The sequence below is a fragment of the Myzus persicae genome, unplaced genomic scaffold (assembly GCF_001856785.1).
Source record: "Myzus persicae strain clone G006 unplaced genomic scaffold, MPER_G0061.0, whole genome shotgun sequence".
Taxonomy (NCBI): domain Eukaryota; kingdom Metazoa; phylum Arthropoda; class Insecta; order Hemiptera; family Aphididae; genus Myzus; species Myzus persicae.
The window spans coordinates 193,066-213,008 of NW_019102958.1; the positions used below are offsets into that span (position 1 = coordinate 193,066).

General features: G+C 26.8%; 2 protein-coding genes across 2 annotated transcripts; both read left to right on the top strand.

Moving 5' to 3' along the window:
* Positions 1 to 6,174: 6,174 nt before the first annotated feature.
* LOC111033493 (cytochrome c1, heme protein, mitochondrial-like) lies at positions 6,175 to 10,313 on the top strand. The gene is made up of 7 exons (XM_022314247.1): positions 6,175 to 6,422; positions 7,915 to 8,063; positions 8,123 to 8,255; positions 8,320 to 8,484; positions 9,129 to 9,257; positions 9,377 to 9,496; positions 9,575 to 10,313. Exons 1-7 carry the CDS (start codon positions 6,363 to 6,365, stop codon positions 9,689 to 9,691), a joined length of 873 nt encoding a protein of 290 aa, XP_022169939.1. The 5' UTR covers positions 6,175 to 6,362; the 3' UTR covers positions 9,692 to 10,313.
* A 4,730-nt stretch (positions 10,314 to 15,043) lies between these two features.
* Positions 15,044 to 19,594, top strand: LOC111033492 (cytochrome c1, heme protein, mitochondrial-like). Its single transcript, XM_022314246.1, has 7 exons — positions 15,044 to 15,202; positions 16,556 to 16,704; positions 16,764 to 16,896; positions 16,961 to 17,125; positions 18,782 to 18,910; positions 19,051 to 19,170; positions 19,237 to 19,594. The coding sequence occupies exons 1-7, from the start codon at positions 15,122 to 15,124 to the stop codon at positions 19,351 to 19,353; spliced, it is 894 nt and encodes a 297-aa protein (XP_022169938.1). The 5' UTR covers positions 15,044 to 15,121; the 3' UTR covers positions 19,354 to 19,594.
* The last annotated feature ends 349 nt before the right edge of the window (positions 19,595 to 19,943 follow it).

The following is a 19,943-nucleotide window of genomic DNA, read 5'->3' on the forward strand; positions in this document are numbered from 1 at the left end:
ACATTATCACCCCACCACCCCTCACGAGAGATAGGCAATACACTTCTATCTATTATATACATATAACAATTCCTCATTTAATACATATGTCCAGAGGAGGGTTTGGGAGGTCAGCTGACCCACAGATTTTTTTAATAAGTAAAAAGTGGCGTCTCAAAATGACAAACTACATACCATTTTTTTTTATTTGAAAAAAATATGTGTATACAATAATCAATAATAAAATAACATTAAATATTAAATATTAATAATCTTTAAAATGCACACAGGCTCAAACATGTTTCTATAAAAATATTGTTATACATTTATCAGTTTATTGTAATGTATAGAATAGTATAATATGTATGTACAGCAGTGGCGTCATTTCAGTTTTTAATAGAGGGGGTAAAAGTTTTGACCAGCCTAAATGGGTAACTTAAAAACAACGTCTCGCTGCGCTCTCTAACACATGTTCATTATTTTGTTCCTTTCCCTTCATAAAACACGCACATACCAAATTTCATGTATACGTCTAAACATATATAACTATTCCAACTATTAATTACCAATTACCAATTTATTATTGAAACAATAATTTCTCGGTACACAACACAATATATTCTCAAAAGAGGCTTTTCTCTAACTTCCATTGACACATTTCGTTCCACTAGGTAGATATTTAATTTTTTCCGGCTCCTAAAATTTGACTCCCTAAATGCGCGGCTAATAACGGTGCATCTATATCAATTATACTGTAAAATATAATATAAGTACCTATTTTGATAAAATAACATTGATTCAAATTTAGTTTTATACAATTTTAAACTATCCAAATGTTTAAATATTAATTTTTATAATAATAACTTGAAACATTGTACATTAAACAAGCTGTTTTATAATCTTTACAGTGAGCTGGCTACGCCCGCTCCACGCATACGTCATGTGGTCTACGCCTACCCAAATCGATCAAATCAGTGACATATTTTATCGATATTATGTTCAATGTTCTCTCACAACAACCGCCTGCAGTAAAATTTTTTAATTATTTAATTCTTTTTTTTAGAATTGTTTTACAGAGTTGAGAGTACATATAGATATTAGTTTAGATTATATATAGACATATAGATAATGCAATATAGTCTTTAAGTTTATATAACCGGAGACTTACTAATTTGTTGGTACATAGAAATCTGTGAATATAACCAATCTATACATCATACATTTATACAGTATAGCTATTATAATAAAGTTTTATCCTGTTCATAATATAACTGTTTTTAGACAATTTTACTGTCTGTACATTAATTGTAGAAGACTATTTACTGCAATGGTCAATGATCATAAATAAAAATAAAATGTAATAACTTATTATTATGGCATTTAATACTTATGTTTGATTCCTCGCAGTTTCTGTTAAGTATCAGCTACTCACTCTATGCTTAAAGTACTATTAAAAAATAAGAAATAAAAACGAGACGTATAAGTACAACAGATGGCGCGTTTGGCACAGTACATGTACGAATGTACGAAATGTAAAAATGCGTGCAAAAAAAATTGTAGGTAACTAAAAATGAAGTACCTACGTAATACTTATGAGTTATGACCGTTTACCCTAAACATCTGATAATGGTCCTTTAACCAAGATTTAGTGACCCATGATTTTTATGCAAGACGGCATTAGTATAGGAAAGTACTACGAATATTGGTAATATTGGGGAGTGCTAGTTATTTTGTTAAACAACATATCCTCAAAGTATCATCTAAATTCAATAGTGAATACATGAGTCATGAAAGTAAAACTAGGCACTAGCTGTAAAAGGTACTACCTTTTAGCCATTAGGTACCGTAGAATAGTGAATTCAATGCTTTCTTTTACTGCCTCAAACATCGATTAAAAAAAGTCCGTTCAAGATTTAAAACTATTTGTATTAAATTGAATTTTGGTTCAAAAATTTTCTCATTGATTTATAAATGTTTAGTTATTACTTCAGGCTATAGAAATAGACAATAGTAGTATTGCAATTATATTATATGATAATTAATAACAAATTAACAAGCATGTTTTGTATTTAAAAATGTACAAAATATTTATTATTCATAGCTTAGGAGTTAAAATTTAATACAAGGTTTTTCATAAATTTTACTTACAGAGCAATTATAAAAAAAGTAAACTAAGCGTAATTGCACAATTATTATTTATAAACGTCTTACGCCTGAAGTTAATTTTGACGAGATTTGAAATGCAAACCTTAAAATTATTGTTGCTTATAATACGATTTTAGTTTTATTTTTTTAACTAAATTAAGTATCTAGTTATCTTAGACCCCTCAAAAGATTCCACTGTTACTTATATATTATCATGTTCCATATTAATGAAATTTTCAAAACATTTTAAATCAGTTTAATTTTAAATGTGTTTGACATTTTTTCTATACATTTTTAAAAAAAATTGTATGCTTTGCCAAAAAGCTTGGCAATTCAATACAAGACATCAAATAATTTGTTCAAGTCCAAGCTTAAAAATATCGAAACTATATAAGACATAATTTTGTCTATAAAATCATAAAAAAGACGTATTTCGCAAAATAACCATTGTTAAAATTAAAAAAAATTAATATTAATATCTAAGGCTTTTGAATATTGAATACAATTCTTGCAGGAACCTAAAAATCTCAAAAATAACAATTTTCATTATTTTATTGTAGTTAAAAAATAATATTTTCAGGGACTTGAAACTTTTGATTATTGTCCATATTGTTATTTACTTAAATACTACATAATAACGCACAGCGCACAAGAAATGTATTAAATTAATTTAATAAATTATTTAGAGATCATTTTTTGGTATTGATTTACCATGAACTTATTTTCACTGTTCTGCAAGGTATTTCAGAATCTTTTTAGGTATGTTGCAATGATTTATTATTGAATTAAAATAATTTAACACACCCATTACATTGACTCAATAACGAGGTACACTCGACACACAGATATTTTAGGTTCATCGGAGCGGTTACCTACCTTCCCCCTTTTTGATTAAAATATTGATGACTGATGAGTATTTTTGATAATTATGTGTTTACTGTTTATAGAGTTTAAATATGTTAATATGTTATCTAAAAAACATTATAAATGAGATACTTTATAATTATTTATTTGTGCAGATAATTGTGTTAGAAAAATAATACTAAACCTTTTTTAGAATGCGCTTTATAAACACTAACCAGTAACACATTTACATTTTACACACTATCTACTATCGACAGTAATTATATTATTGATTATTATAACAAAAAAGGAATAATAAAAATAAATAAATGAAAATATTAGCGTTTTACGATCTTCGACCATATAAGCTAATATTAGCTTATATGGTCGAAGTTTATGATTATATTTTTGTCTTTGTTATAACTGATATATATTAGTTCAATTTTTATAAATCGAGTAGAAGATTAGGAACAATAATAAAAATATATTTTATCTGCGAAATATTCTATACGACATGCTGCACTAGCTGCAGCTATTGTCATGAAGGTTTTTATCATGGGCTTGTTTGTTTTTTTGACTCTAATGTTCAATATTCTTTTAATTGTTATCCGTTGTGAAATTTATCATGTATAATTTAGTCCCCATAAAAGAAAATTTACAATGTACCTTTAGCAAAAAATAATAATAACTGAGATTTTGTATACAACATTTGAAATCGTAATAGGTAACTAGCTTTTTTAAAAATGTACATAGGTGCACAAGTCATATTGACATATACTAATTATCTAATAATTAGTGAGTAATAAATGTTTTTTAATCGATTAGTATACAACATTACAATAATTTAGAGGATCTGCTGTTTCGGATTCAATTATTTAAATTTATAGCACAAAAACAGGCTGATAATCTCCTAGGTACGTACGTATATATATTACTCAATGTACAATACTGATAAAATGCGTTACGTATCTATTAAAAAACGAAAAGTTAAAAATAAAAATGTTCAACGACGGTCGCACGATTTCAAATAAAACATATTAGGTACACACCCATATTTACGATGCTATCGCTTGACTCTAGCGATAATATTAATTACGAATCGATTATTTCTTTGTTTGCGTATATATGGCTATATTATTATACATACAAATGTTTTATCTTTAAATTTCAGTATCGCGTTATTGCAGCAACTTTATTATATAGGGGTCACAGAAATGCCTGGCCGATATTCATGCTATAACATATAATATATTATATACTATAATAATTAATAATTAATAATTAATAATTGATAATACACGATTTATATCGTTAAATACTTGGGAGTTGGGTATTTGTCAGTGAGTCGATTGAATTTTCATTTTTTTCAATATAATATTATATTTGTATGCATATTATAATGTATCATATCAATATATCATAATATCTACTTTTCGGATTTTATCGTCACTTCGAAAAAATATTTTTTTTTTTTAAACACTTGTGATTTACGAAGTAATGTATCTAATTTAGTGGTTATTACTTACTAAAGAGTTTAATATTTCATAATATAAAACGGACCTTAACATTTTGAATAGTTTATTTTTTTTGTGTTAAGTAGGTTAGTTATAAGTATGTACATAACTTTGTCTTAACATTGTTCCAAGACATGTTTTATGTATCTATAATACAACGGTTATCCAATGTAATACATATACTAATATGTCATGTTTTTTTTTTATTTAACATTATTAAGAACTTGTTATGCACATTTTAATTATTATGGTTGGATATCCGTATTATCATATTAATACAATAATATGGTTGCTCTTAATTGATTTTTATATAAGTAAATGTAGATCCGTGTAAAAAAATATTGTGTAGTCCCGTAAAAATTTTAAAAACATACGAATTTGTAAGCAATTGAGTATATAGTACAAGTCTCAATATAACCTATCACAAATGTAAATGTTTTAAACATTCAGGAAATAATTATTGGAATGTTCAGTAGATGATTTATAAAAAAAATAGGCTGTACCTGCAGGTACCTCATTGTAATGAATTTATATTAATTTAAATTATAATAATCATAGTAATACAATATTATATAGATATGGACTATGATATTATTATTGTTTTATTTTAAGGCTTAAAACAATATGCAAATATGTGATAGGCGATAGGTTACGTACTTACATATCTTTGGCATTAACGACGAGTTAATATTATAATATTATATTGGTACCTAGATAGTCATTACTATTATTCTTCTATACAAAAATTAAAAAAAAACATATGCACAAATTGTAATATTTATCAGGCGGAGAATCATACATAATATTATTATGTATTTTACTATTTGATTATTGTCTATATTTACTTTTGAGAGTGTAGTTAAATGTTTAAATGTTTTTAAATCCATAATGTTTCTACTTAATTCTTATTACTGCTTAATATCAATATTTTTAATATTAAGGTAGGTGCATGTACATTTTATTATTGGGTGGACGTTAAATAAAACCATTGATTAATAAATTAATAATTTATCTGAATATAATATAATAACTTTCAGAATGTGACAAATTACATATATATACGAATAAATATTTGTTTTTTTTTATACAAGAAAATGGATAAGTTAAAATGAAATAAGTGCCAATTGTGCAACTTATAGGCGAATTTATTACAGGTAGGTCGCAGCCCGCAGGTTAAGTTAATGATTTAGAAGAAGAAAAACTAAAAACTATCGTAACACGCCTCTGCGGGTACGGAATAGCTGATTACTATTGATTAAAATATAGTCTGTAACTTGGCAGAATTTTAAAAGCCATATAATTACACCTTTAAGTATTATGATATAAACGTATATTATCCTCGATCTTCGGTGAAAAAAATCGAGGTTTGCAGTACCTACAGACTCAGATACTCCGCGTTGTGGTCAATGTCTTTCCCACGATCGAGTTCAAGGGTTTAGGTAAACCTATCATAAATTATTAAATTATATTTATATTGCGCTGTGTCCCACAATTTTCGCTAAAGGTCACGAGCGTAGTAGGCCGATAGTCGGATGTTATGGCGGCGGCGAATATATTGACGGGCGGTGGGTGGCGGTTCAGTTGCGATATTATCACCGGTGTCCGTTATCAGCATGTTGGAAGGCGGCCGTCGGTTTCGGGGTTGGTCACACTGCGACTGTGCCCTTGCTATCGGATACAGCTGTAGGTCGTACGTCCCGACTGCTGAAATATTCCACCTTATCCGTTTTCTTGAGGCCGTGCCGGAGCCAATTTTTCTTCATTTCTGACCATCTTCGCCGAGAACGATCCGGCGGGCGTCACCAAAAGAAGCCCTTACCAGAACGTTTTCCGTTGATCTACTGCCGTCCTGATTGCCGAGATCCTACTACAGCCGCACCGATGACGAGCACTTTCTCATTTTTTAAGGCCGCCACTAGGTGGTCGAAAAACCACAAATTTGTAAGTAGCCTTTGGTTCTTACCTAATACCTATACTTATTTATCACCCAACTATTAACACCACCGCGGTGGCGGATTAGATTTTCCAAGTTTCTGTGGTTGTCACGACATGCCCAACACCCGTCTCACGTAAATCTGGCGCTTATCATTTTGTACGCTGTATTACTCAACTACAGCGTTTTAAGGTCAATAGTTTTATATAAACGATTGATAATTGAAATTTTCATAGTTCTACGTCCAAATTTCGATAGTTACATACTTGTTTCCTAATTTTAATCAATCATACATAGTATTATAAATGTACAATCAAAAAATATATTATTTAACACATAAATTAAATCTCTCGTATAGCACTGCAGGTTTTCGCTACATATTATAATATTTTTGATAAGGTTTATTGGTTATTGGTTTATAATGAAAATATTGTCATCAATATATCTTTATATATGTATTATTTGAGTTTAACTTATTTATTTGTTAAAACTTAAAATGGTAATATTGGATATAATACCAATGTACACTTTATATACCTTTGTCTGTATGACACATTTTAAGGTTTTATTATTTTCAATATATTTCCATAATATTCATAATCTAACTCCACTAAGAAACTTTTCAAAAGACAATTTTCTTTAGAATTTTTTCATTTTCAAGTCACTTTTATTCGGAAAAAATATTTTTAATACCTATATTTGGTTAATCGTCCAGTTGAAATGAACATGCATTCTCTATTATCCAAGTGTTCAATTTTATATTAAAATTATTTTTAAAACCTATTTTACTACATTATGTTAGTGAAAAATGTTTTCTAATATTTGTTATTGACACTATAAACTTAATTAAAAAAATCACAGAACATATGACTTTATTTTAAAAAGTCAAATGAAATGGTTGTTAGTTACTAGTTAGGTATTAACTATTAAAAATGAATCCAATAATTATTTTACGTTTAAAATTATTTTATTAATACCTCGGAGTAACTATTTGGTATTTACAAAATATTCGATGTAACTAATAACTATGAACAATAATGGTGCAAATTATCTTTATTCAATTAAATTCAAAACTATTTTTTTTTCCTTCTTATAATATTTATACTTCTCATCAATGCTTATTTTACTTTTACCTTTATGTTGTATAGAATGATAAGAGTAGATACATTTTTTCTATTTTTTTTTTTTTATTAGATGAATAAAATCTACTATTAAAAAACAAAGTAAATTCACAAATATAAAAATAAATTTTTTATACAAATTTTAATGTAAATTGTATGTAGGGCACTAATTAAATATTTCTTGTAAGTAGTTGTTAGTATGTTTTTATCGATCTACTAGAGATATATGTTTGATATTTAAAAGATTAACAATATTTGTGTATTTGTTTTAAAATAAAACATTTAAAATTGTAATCATTTATGTTCTTAAAACATTTTTTAAAAATTACTTTTAGTATACGCCATAATAAGTTATTGAACATAATATATTTATTTTTAGTTTTTGACCAGTTTTGGTGTGTTAGCTGGTGGTGGTAGTTCCCTAATTTATGCACTTGAGCAGTCAATTCATGCTTCTAATGATGCAGCTCATGTGGCTAAACAAAAATGGAATCATAACGGATGGTTTGATACTTTAGACCACGCTAGGTAAATGTCATGTTTTTCATAATGTTTTCAGTCAATGAGTTAATGAATCTATTTTGTAGTGTTCGTCGAGGATGGGAAGTGTACAAAAACGTTTGTGCAGCATGTCATAGCATTGAGTACTTGGCATATCGTGAGTTAGTCGGTGTTTGTCTGACCGAAGATGAAGCCAAAGCTGAAGCTGCAGAACAATTGGTAACATTAGTGTAAACTTTGACAAATATTGAGTAATTTGATAATAATGTCTTTTAAAATTTAGATTGAGGACGGACCTGATGAAACTGGTGCCATGTACAAAAGACCTGGCAAATTATCAGATATATTACCCAAACCTTATCCAAATGAAGAAGCTGGTCGTTATGCTAATGGTGGTGCATACCCACCAGATTTGACTTACATTACTCAAGCTAGAATAGATGGAGAGGTAATTTCTTAGAGCCTAAGTAAAGCAATGAATCTATTATTATTACAAATAATTTTTTTTTTTTTTTGTGAATTCTTTGGAGAATTAAAATTGTTTTATTCTATAATTTTAAATGCTTTTTCTAGTTTGCAAAAACTTTAAAGAAATACAAGAAACCAATTTGCTCCTGTGTTTTGATTAAAAAATAAATTGCTTCAGAAATATAATTAATATTTATATTTGTATTTTTGCGACACGGTGTAATTTTCACATCATCCATTACAATGACCTTTTCAATGTCTAAATATACTCAAAATCTAATATTTAGTATACTAATTTTTGAGGTTTTGTACGTTTAATTTTTGTTAGTTTTCATATAAGATATTTTAATAATACTTAAAATGTACTTAAGGATTAGATACCTTATTTCTCGTCAAATATTTGTTCAATGAATGTTTTAATAAAAACTTACAATTTCTTATTTAGATTAAAATGTATTAGATACATTTTATTTTTTTGGAACAATTAATTATTTTGATGCAACTATGCAATAATAGCAATGAATATTCAAATGATAATTTAATAAAAAAATGTCAAATTTTCTTTAAATCTTCCCAAAAGCATTTACCTATTTGAAAATTTAAATTTATAAATTAAATTTTCAGAATTATATCTTTGCTTTATTGACTGGTTACATGGACCCACCAGCAGGAATTTCATTAGCAGAAAATCAACATTATAATCCTTATTTCCCGGGTGGTGCTATAGGAATGGCTCAAGCATTATACGATGAGGTAATTACTTAAAAAAATTTTATTTTATGGATTAGTTAATTTTATATTTATTTATATAAGTTTTTAATAACTCACAGATACTTTTTGAGTTAAATAATAAAATGTATATATTTTTTTAGATTATTGAATATGGAGATGGAACTCCAGCTACACAAAGTCAGTGTGCGAAAGATGTTATCACATTCTTAAAATGGTGTGCAGAACCAGAACACGATACTAGAAAATTATTTGCCATGAAAGTATGTTAAAGCACCTGTATTAATTTATATTTAATTTATTATCAATAGTAATTAATTACAAATATTTTTTTTTTTTAGGCATTTACTATCTTGGGTGTGCTAAACTTGGTAGTTTGGTACCTGCATAGACATTATTGGTCAGTGTTGAAGACTCGAAAGATTTTACAAAGCCCTAAATCATTGTTCAAAAAGTAAATGGTCTTTAGCTAGTAGTAGCCAAAAATTAAAACGTATGATATTCATTTTTGTTTAAACACCCTGTTGATTTTATTGTTCAAGTTCTGTCTAAAAAATTTCAATTTTTATAAGTTCACTTCTACAATAAAATTTGTGAAATTGTTTGTCAAAAAACTAATTTTCTAGAGCGTAAAAATCCTATTCCAGTGACCATACTCTGTAGATGCATTAACTTTAATTACTACTAGTAATTAGTATTCCTATTTCTCCATAATGTAATGTGATGATGAGTTTGTACATGATTTATTATTATATAACCTAAAGGTATACAACAGTTTCAATTAAAGTTTGAGAAAATAAACCAATATTAATTACAATGTTGAAAGGTTCAAATAGAAAGTTTTTTTGAACACTATTCAAATATATTATATATTTATAATATGCTTGCTGTTGGTCAACTAAATTCTCTTTGCTTGCAATATTAACAACCACAATATGTGTCATAGGTATTATGTAAGTCTTGTACAGTATCATTAGGCCATTTCCATCCATGCTTTTGACGTTAAGATTAGGCAATTAATAAAATTATTATTAACCTTGTTTATATATAATTGTTATTAAATTGTTTTGTTTATTGAAATCATTTTTATCTGAATAATATTTATCCATTATTTGTGCTAATTTCAATCCTAAGTATGAATTATCAAATATGTTTTGAAAAGAGGTTATATAATACATTATAACTGATCTTTTTACAATATTAAGTCTTGTATTTTAAATGTCCAGTTTTAGAGAATAATATTGTTTAATGGTTTAAAATTGGATATTCTTATATTATAGTAAAATACTTTTATATGTAACAAAAAAGTTAAAAAAGTTGATTCATCTTTTTTATCTTGAATTTTTGTAAATACATTTTGTAAACAAAAAAGTATTGGGTATAGATTCAGGAATGTTTATAAGTAATAATATAGGTAAAATTTTACCATTTTTTCTTGCAAACAATTTTTATGTTTGGAAAATAGTTTTTGAGCCAAATAAATTAATCTTATGTATTAATAGTTATCGAAAATTCAATTTTCATAATATTAAAATGTATACCTTAGTAATGATGGTATTTTTTAAAGTCAGATTGCTTGTATACATATTTTTTTTCAAATTAATTTTAAGTTAACATTGAGAACGTACAATTTGCTTAACAGTTTATTATTTCACTATCATATTCAAACAAATCAAATTTTTTTTAAAATAAATTGTTAATTGCCATCGTACATACTTTAACAAGATAATTCATTGCTATGCTATACATCCAAACCTTGTTACATTTCTTCTTTATATTTTTAATGGGTTTATCTTAATTTTATATTTCGAATAAAATAAAAAATATTTTTTTTAAATTAAGTGGAGGAATTAGATTTAAAAACAATAATTGCATTATATTTATAAAATGAAAAACTAAACAATTTTTCTATATTAAAAACAATTTGCAATATTCATATAAAATCTTATGCTGTATCTTATAGTCGGGGGCACAAAAAATGAGGACTGTCCATTGGGCACCAAATGCCATTTATTTGATAGTGGTATCAAAATCATAAATTTATGATTTTTTTTTGAAATACCAAGTTATTTATATTATTGGCATTATTTTTTTACTGTAAGGCTACCTTTATTTTTCAGCAGATTAAATTATAATGTTTTTAAATGATTTAATATTTTATTAAATGCCATGTATTCAATATCAATATCATAGTGACCTAACCATCAAATTTAAAGGTAAGAACAATGTCTGTGTTCAAGTATTGTTTTTTTAAAAATAATATTTTAATATTTTACCAATTTGTGAACACTTTTGAATTGTGACATTTGCCCTTATAACACTTGATGTCAATGATAACTATAATCATAATATATTCTCACTCAAAATGTATTACTTATTAGTTAATGACTGTTAACTAAATACTACTTAATTTAACTTCCTGTTCCACTTAGAACTATGGTACAAGGTTTTCAGTTATTATGTTGTAATATATAGGTTCATAATATTATGTGATAGGTATAGCCGTGATAAAACATCATCTTAGGCATCATAATGTTTTATTTTATGTATAATGTTTAGTATGGAGATTATATCGCTAAATTAGATAGGTAGCAAAGAATTTTAATTTCAACATAATAATTAAAATCACTGTGGTCTATCGACATGGATATATAATACTCCTCAGGCTACCAAATGGTTAGGTTTAATCACATCACTAACTCCAAAACATTGGAAAAACTTATAATTATGATATTTGGCTATTATATTTTAAGTCCGCATTGTTTTATCCAAAGACCAATGTTAAAAGACTGCACCGTTTTCTTAAAAAGTAATACCAATAAATTCATTAAGACTTAAAGGGTGTTTATAACTTATTTTTTCAATGCCTATACTCAGGAACCTAAGTAAAAGATGGCTGATATAGGTAAGTGTGAATTCTTTTTTCAACCATTGAAAAAATATAATTTTTTTTGTTTATTGATTTATGGGGTTGCAATTGATTATTTATTATTATTACTAGTAAAATCATCTTAAATATAGTATGTTAAATTAAAAAAACCAACCTTAGGCACAGGTAGCGCTGGGCAGTACATCTAGTTATTTTTTATAAAGTTAAGATCAGAAAAATGCAGTAACAATAAAAAATACATTTTTTTTTAGTTTATATTTTATTTTTATAATATTATATACCATAAAGTATACCTTAACTATTCGAGTCTTTTAATATAATATAATATAATATAGACTACAGTTAAATGTTAATGAGAAAACAAACATCTAAATCTTGTGAAGAAATCTTAGGGTTAATTTTTGTTCAACTTAAACGTTAATTAGTTTATTTAACATTGACTTCCTAGAGATTTAATGTATAATACTAATAGACGAAAATATACATTTTGTAGGGATAGGTTTAGATTTATATGAAAAAAAATGAAATTCCCCATAACAAACAAATAATGAGGTATACTGTTATGCCCTTCCTTTAATAGTTTTTTAAATTTTATTGTAAATTAATTGTTACCAAATATTTAACTTGGAATTTAAGATATCAATTTTCACATAATTATTGAGTAATTAATGTTAAATTTATAGTAAACAATATTTGGAAAACTGAATACTTTTTATGATTGAATGCTTTTTTGGTTACTCTGTGAAATTAAAATAATTATGCCATCAACTTTTAGATTACCTACCTTCTGTTTAATGAACAAATTTATCAACATTAATGATTTATTATTATTGGGATCACAACTGAAAAAGTTATTAAAATTACTAAGATTATAAAGATTAAAGAATTATAATATCTTATAATGAAAAAATGTTTATTCTATTGTGATTGTTTGATTTTTAAGGTAGGTACATGTACATTTTGAAGGTAAAAATACATATTAGCATATCCTCAGACTAATTCGTAAAAATTGAAAACTCCAAAAAAAAAAAGATATTTTTTTAATGGGTTTTTCGAATATAATAGGCCATAATAGTTGGCTCAATAGTCAATAGAAGGTAGGTAATTCAAATAACAAACCTCATGACAAACTTTTGCTATTGGCATTTTATACTACAAGGATGATGTAGGTACCTACAATAGGTACTCCACATATTGTAGTCCTACGCCTAAGATTCTGTCATGCTCATAGTAATATTCAGAAAAAAATTGTAGGTACTTTGATTGAAAGTATAAAAGACAGTGTTAGGTAGGTACATAGTGCTGTCTTAGAACAGTAATCACTAATTTGAAATTACCATGTTCTGTTGCCAGTCTTGAAGTTCTACACCAACATTAATTTAAAAAATAAAAATAGGTACCCTCACTCTATAGAAATGTATAATAAGGTATTTTTGTGAATGTAAACACATAATTAAATGTATGTGTATGAAAAATATTATTCATGGAAATTCTATCCTGCACATACTCCATAATGTTTCTAAAATACTAAATAGGCATCCTAATTTTAAATTTGAATACTAGAAAGTATAAAGTAGCAATCACACTGTTATTTTTCAGTAGTAGTAGCAGCATAGAAGTTAGAACTCTGCCAAATAGCACTTATATTTCACATTGATTCTAAAAAAGTAATTATCATTTTAATACATACAGTAGCAGTCACAGCTATTTTTTTTAGTACTTAAGAAGATCACAGTTCACTACCACTATACCAATCAGTAACTATCTATTTGGTATTTACAACTGTATGTCTGTAAAGTCTAATAGTCAATAGACTATAACTTTTAAGTATCATTACTTCAAGCACCTATCTATCTCTATTTTCAGTGCTTTCTATCTTTACTTCATCTTACCAAATTTTTTAAAAACGATTTCAATAACATTAATCAACATGCATTAAAAACATTATCTACCTGTAGTTCTCAATATGGTGATAGCATTTTAATTGTTATTGAGCTTAGTTATTAAAATATCGAAAGTTGGCTCAAGGCTCTGGAATACAGACGTAGTTATAATTTCTCTTCTACAATATAGATAAATATATTAATATGTGTTTTTACTCGGAAAAAGGATCATTAGGCTCATTATATTGGAAATACTAAAATTAATTTTTATATCATTTTTTTTCATGCCCCAATTAACATTAAATTGAATAAATATTTTATTAGTTTAATCGTTATTAATTGTCATGTAGCCATGTAGGTAGGTACTTTAATTTTTCACTATAGCTTATAGTTCTAAACGTTTAGACAGAAGATTTGACACCGTCAAAAAAATCAGTCCGCAAAAGTTTCGTCTCCGTCGATTATTAAGGAAGGACATTTGGTCCCCCGGCATTTTAAATCACAAAATATAAATCGTAACTTTTTTAAATAAAACATATCAATTTGTCTGAGACGTAAAAGGTCAGTTCTTACAATGTATATAAAAAAAAAATTTTAAAATATATTACACACATGATAATTTTTATCAGAGAAATTTAATTCTTAAATTATATCAATAAACTATGGTCAAACAGGTAACATATTATTATTATGATTCCAGCCTCCAGGGGAACAAATGTCCTATCTTAATAATTGACGCGGACGAAACGTTTATTACCAACGACCTACCCTAAAATGTCGTAAATCCTTAATCCGTAATAGACGTAATGACTCTATTGCACAATATTATGCCATCAGTCAATCCCATTTCCGTCATGTTATGTTTAATTAATAATTATAAAATAAATGTTTGACTATGATTCGCAATTCGCATCGACCTTTACTGGCATAAGCAAGTTAACCCACATACAATACATGGGTTGAGCGGGTCAACTACAACAGCGGTGGGTGTGTGATGATTGCAGTTACGTCGTGATAGCTGGGCCCTACGTTATCACACGAAAAACACGCTATCAGTCTTTTAGACGGTTTCTCGAGTGGACTAGTCAGTAGTCTCTAGTTAAGTCCATTTTATTATGTTCGCTGACGACAACGACACCTTTATCGAGATGAAATTCTTTCAGGCGGCCTCCAGGTGGTCGAAAAACCACAAGTTTGTAAGTACGCCGAGCTTGGCATCATACCGCGACGTTTCACACAATGACGTCCCTGGTTCTTTTGCTATGCATTGAGTTCTTCTCTTCACTCGCTGTCATCTTCAACATCAAGTCTTTCAGTTTTTAGACATTTAAATTGTTTTGTATTTCAAACTCTTTATCAACAAACTGCTGCATTTGATAGTTATTTGTTAGATCTGTTGACAGACCTTCACTGATTGCAAAGCTCACCAATCGAGGCCATATCTTAAAACTGTGGTCTTTTAACTTTGGTAACAAATTCTATTATTTTTAAACAGATCACTATCCAAATTATATGATGGTTGCTTGATTGATAATTCATGTATGTGCATGTTTTCACTGTGTTAGCATTATGTTTTAAATCAATACATAAGTACTACAGATATTTGTTTGATATTTAAAGAAGTTATTTAACATGTTTGGTTCATTGTTTTTAAATAATATATTTATCATACATATTTTTTAATTTTAATCATTGAATAGTAATAATAGTTTATTGTTCTTAAACATTAATTTTCAAAACTATTTCTATGATAGATTCTTTGCAAAGTTAGGGTATTTCAAATGTCTTATGTTAATACTACTAAATAAAAGTACTTATACAATTAGTATATATTTCTTTCATTTACCAACCACTAGTTAATTAATTTATAGTTTTTGTCCATTTTTGGTGTGTTAACTGGTAGAGGCCACAGAATATGATGTTACTTAATTAAAAAAAATTAAATTAATGTTCGGTTAGTTACCTAATACCTAATTATTTTATACTAAGAATTAATTTCTAAATACTTTAAAATAACTATCTAGTTAATGCAAAGTACTTTTTATTAAGGTTCCTATACAACTATGAACGGTGATAGTGAAATTATCCTAACATATTCAAGTAAATTAAAAACTATTTTTTTTTTATAACTTTATCATAATATACCTCTTAATATATACTTTTCATGACTACCAACTGATTTTACTGTTGTATGTGTTTTATTTAATGACTAGATTAGATTATTACTCTTAATACTCTTTTATTAAGTAAATTCACTAATCCAAAAAAAAATTTTACACACAATAATTGTGCGTAAAATGTATTGCTGCTTGATTGTTATTTCTTATACATATATAATAGTATGTTTTTTTCAACGTAATTTATGTATTTGTTTTAAAATACCTAATACATTTTAAATTTTAATCATTTTTATCCTTAAAACATTTTTTTAAACTTTTTTTTTATGATAGAATATTTGTTAAGATTGTTTAAAAAATTACTTTCTTAAATTAAAATTAATTCTACTATACACCATAATAAGTTACTGAACATAATATATTTATTTTTAGTTTTTGACCAGTTTTGGTGTGTTAGCTGGTGGTGGCAGTTCCCTAATTTATGCACTTGAGCAGTCAATTCATGCTTCTAATGATGCAGCTCATGTGGCTAAACAAAAATGGAATCATAACGGATGGTTTGATACTTTAGACCACGCTAGGTAAATGTCATGTTTTTCATAATGTTTTCAGCCAATGAGTTAATGAATCTATTTTGTAGTGTTCGTCGAGGATGGGAAGTGTACAAAAACGTTTGTGCAGCATGTCATAGCATTGAGTACTTGGCATATCGTGAGTTAGTCGGTGTATGTCTGACCGAAGATGAAGCCAAAGCTGAAGCTGCAGAACAATTGGTAACATTAGTATAAACTTTGACAAATATTGAGTAATTTGATAATAATGTCTTTTAAAATTTAGATTGAGGACGGACCTGATGAAACTGGTGCCATGTACAAAAGACCTGGCAAATTATCAGATATATTACCCAAACCTTATCCAAATGAAGAAGCTGCTCGTTATGCTAATGGTGGTGCATACCCACCAGATTTGACTTACATCACTCAAGCTAGAATAGACGGAGAGGTTATTTTTTAATAGGATATCAGCTCAATAAATGTTTTCTCTCTCACAGACCTGTGCTAAACAAGCATAAATTGTATTCATGTAAAATTGGATTTTAACTTAGTAAAAATAAATCTTTTTATTGAAAAAAGTATTGAATAAGACCATGCCTATCGAAATAAATTTACAGTTAATACTCTGTATAGAATTGAAAATACGTTTATTGGTGATTTATATTAAATCATAAACATAATATGCATAAATATACTTAATTTTTTTAAATATGATAGATCATTTAAATTTAATAAAATATGCAACATAAATGTTTGTACTTCAATTATATGCATGAAGCGAATTTGTATTGAATCAGATTTTGAATATGCAAGTAACTGAAGTTCCAAGCCCTGTTAATTATTATTTGATTTTATAACTAAAATCAAAATGTTGTCATATCCTCAAAAATATTATTCTCTTTAATTTTTGTGGTGGATGATTTTACACTTAAATTACTCAAAAACATAAAACATTTGATTTTACATAAATACATTTTGTTTATGTCGCACAGGGGCAAGAGAGAAAAAACAAACACTGTTGATATTCTCCTAAGTATTATTAATCATAATAATTGAAAACCTAATGATAAATGAATGAATCAGTAATTGACTTGTATAATTTATGATAAATGGCGCAGTACAGTGAATATTGATTGCTTAATTTATGAAGTTTGATACATTTATCTAATATACATTGAGCAAAAAAGTGAATGTTTACATACTACATTTGATATATTCATTATTGTTTAGTGTAAACCTTTCATTGCACAAATTTTTTTATTTGTTTTATAGTTGATATTTCACATGCCATATATATTCCTAGTTATTTTGATGAGCCCTCTGTATTAAATAATTATTCTGAGCTTCTGTTCCAATTATATTGCGCTTCTTGCATAATATCAAACATTTTTTCATTTGTAAATTGATTTTTTTTTGGTTTTGTTTTTAAGAACTAACATTAAAACATTGTACCTTGTAGTAAGTATCATTATTATATGACATTTTCCTAGTTAACATCATTATAACTTATAGTAAGAGGATTATCTATTTAAGTTTTTATGTTTACACAATATGTCCTGAATTTATCTAATACATTTTTATATTTTCATCATAACCATTTATAGGTTAGGTAACAACTAATTATGACAACCTAATAATATACATGGCCTTATATTATGTCAACATCTTATTACCTTACTTAATTTGAGTTATGTATCCTATGTGTGTGATGTAAACTACATAACTGTCAACTAATGAATTCTTTAATGATTTTCCTCATTTTGTGTATCTCAATCAAGTTTCCAACATTCACATAAAAGAAAATTAGTTAATCTTTTATGTTCCAGTTATATATACTCACAATGATCAAATAATATTTTAGTCTAAATATGTTTCTCAACCTAACCTAACCTTGTGAATTAACACTGTCTAGACATTTTAATCCAATTATGTTAGGTAGGTAATATAAGTTAATATTTCTCTATAAGAGGATATGATATTTTAACGTTACTTCCCAAAATAATCACTTACAATTTCCATAATAACTTTAAAAAAAGTAGAACTAATTTTATAATTTTATAAAAATATTTACTTACAGTTTTAATTGGAAATTTCTTAATTTCAGAATTATATTTTTGCTTTATTGACTGGTTACATGGACCCACCAGCAGGAGTTTCATTAGCGGAAAATCAACATTTTAATCCTTATTTCCCTGGTGGTGCTATTGGAATGGCTCAAGCATTATATGATGAGGTAATCATTTTTAATATATTTTGTTAAATATCTATGTATTTGTATTGTGTAAACTAAAGTAGATCCATGGTTACTCTTAAAAATAAGAAGTACAAAATATTTTATAAATAAAATTAAAAATGCACATTTTTTTTTTTTAGATTATTGAATATGAAGATGGAACTCCAGCCACACAAAGTCAATGCGCGAAAGATGTTATCACATTTTTAAAATGGTGCGCTGAACCAGAACATGATACTAGAAAATTATTTGCCATGAAAGTATGTTAAAACACCTGTATTAATTTATTATCAATAGTAATTAATTATAAATATTTTTTCGTTTAGGCATTCACAGTATTGGGAGTTCTTAACTTGGTTGTTTGGTACCTGCATAGACATTATTGGTCGGTATTGAAGACCCGGAAAATACTGCAAAGCCCTAAATCATTGTTCAAAAAGTAAACTGTTCTTAGCTCATGGAAAAAATTGAAAACTTATAAAATAAAAAATTCATAATGTCTTAAAAGTTAATAACAACTCTTGTATGTATGTAAGCAGTCAAAATTTGTTCTCCCCGCTGAATTTCATGTTTATAGACCAAGTACAATTTTATTTAGATTGTAATTCATTTGAGTAATTTAAAGCAAACAGTTTTAAGCCTTTTTTAACTGTATTATGGATTAAAGTATTATTTTTACATTTATTTGTCACGTTTAGTATGATAAATAAAATATAACACCGTTGCATATAATTATTTATTTTTAATTAAAAAATTATGGTAAAAAATATTGATTATCATCATAGTAGATAGTTATATATTTTTTTATTAAAATTGTAGATAGTTGGTATAAATTTATAAGTTATTACTTATTATTGAATAAGGATTTATTGTTTTAGAATGTTTGGTATTTTTATATTTTAATTAGTTTACAAAAAAGTTTAAAAAAACACTTACTTAGTATCATACAACAATAATGAAAATCGGTATACATTATGATGTACAATTCAATTTATCAGTATACACAGAAGTCAAAAATTAATTTATAGAACTC

What these genes read in the sequence shown, in the direction of transcription:
- LOC111033493 (XM_022314247.1), top strand. Translation starts at nt 6,363, where the DNA reads ATGACGAGCACTTTCTCATTTTTTAAGGCCGCCACTAGGTGGTCGAAA. An exon ending in CTCAAGCATTATACGATGAG is followed by an intron (nt 9,258 to 9,376) that starts GTAATTACTTAA and finishes ATATTTTTTTAG; the next exon opens with ATTATTGAATATGGAGATGG. An exon ending in GAAAATTATTTGCCATGAAA is followed by an intron (nt 9,497 to 9,574) that starts GTATGTTAAAGC and finishes TTTTTTTTTTAG; the next exon opens with GCATTTACTATCTTGGGTGT.
- LOC111033492 (XM_022314246.1), top strand. Translation starts at nt 15,122, where the DNA reads ATGTTCGCTGACGACAACGACACCTTTATCGAGATGAAATTCTTTCAG. An exon ending in GATACTTTAGACCACGCTAG is followed by an intron (nt 16,705 to 16,763) that starts GTAAATGTCATG and finishes TCTATTTTGTAG; the next exon opens with TGTTCGTCGAGGATGGGAAG. An exon ending in CTGAAGCTGCAGAACAATTG is followed by an intron (nt 16,897 to 16,960) that starts GTAACATTAGTA and finishes TTTAAAATTTAG; the next exon opens with ATTGAGGACGGACCTGATGA.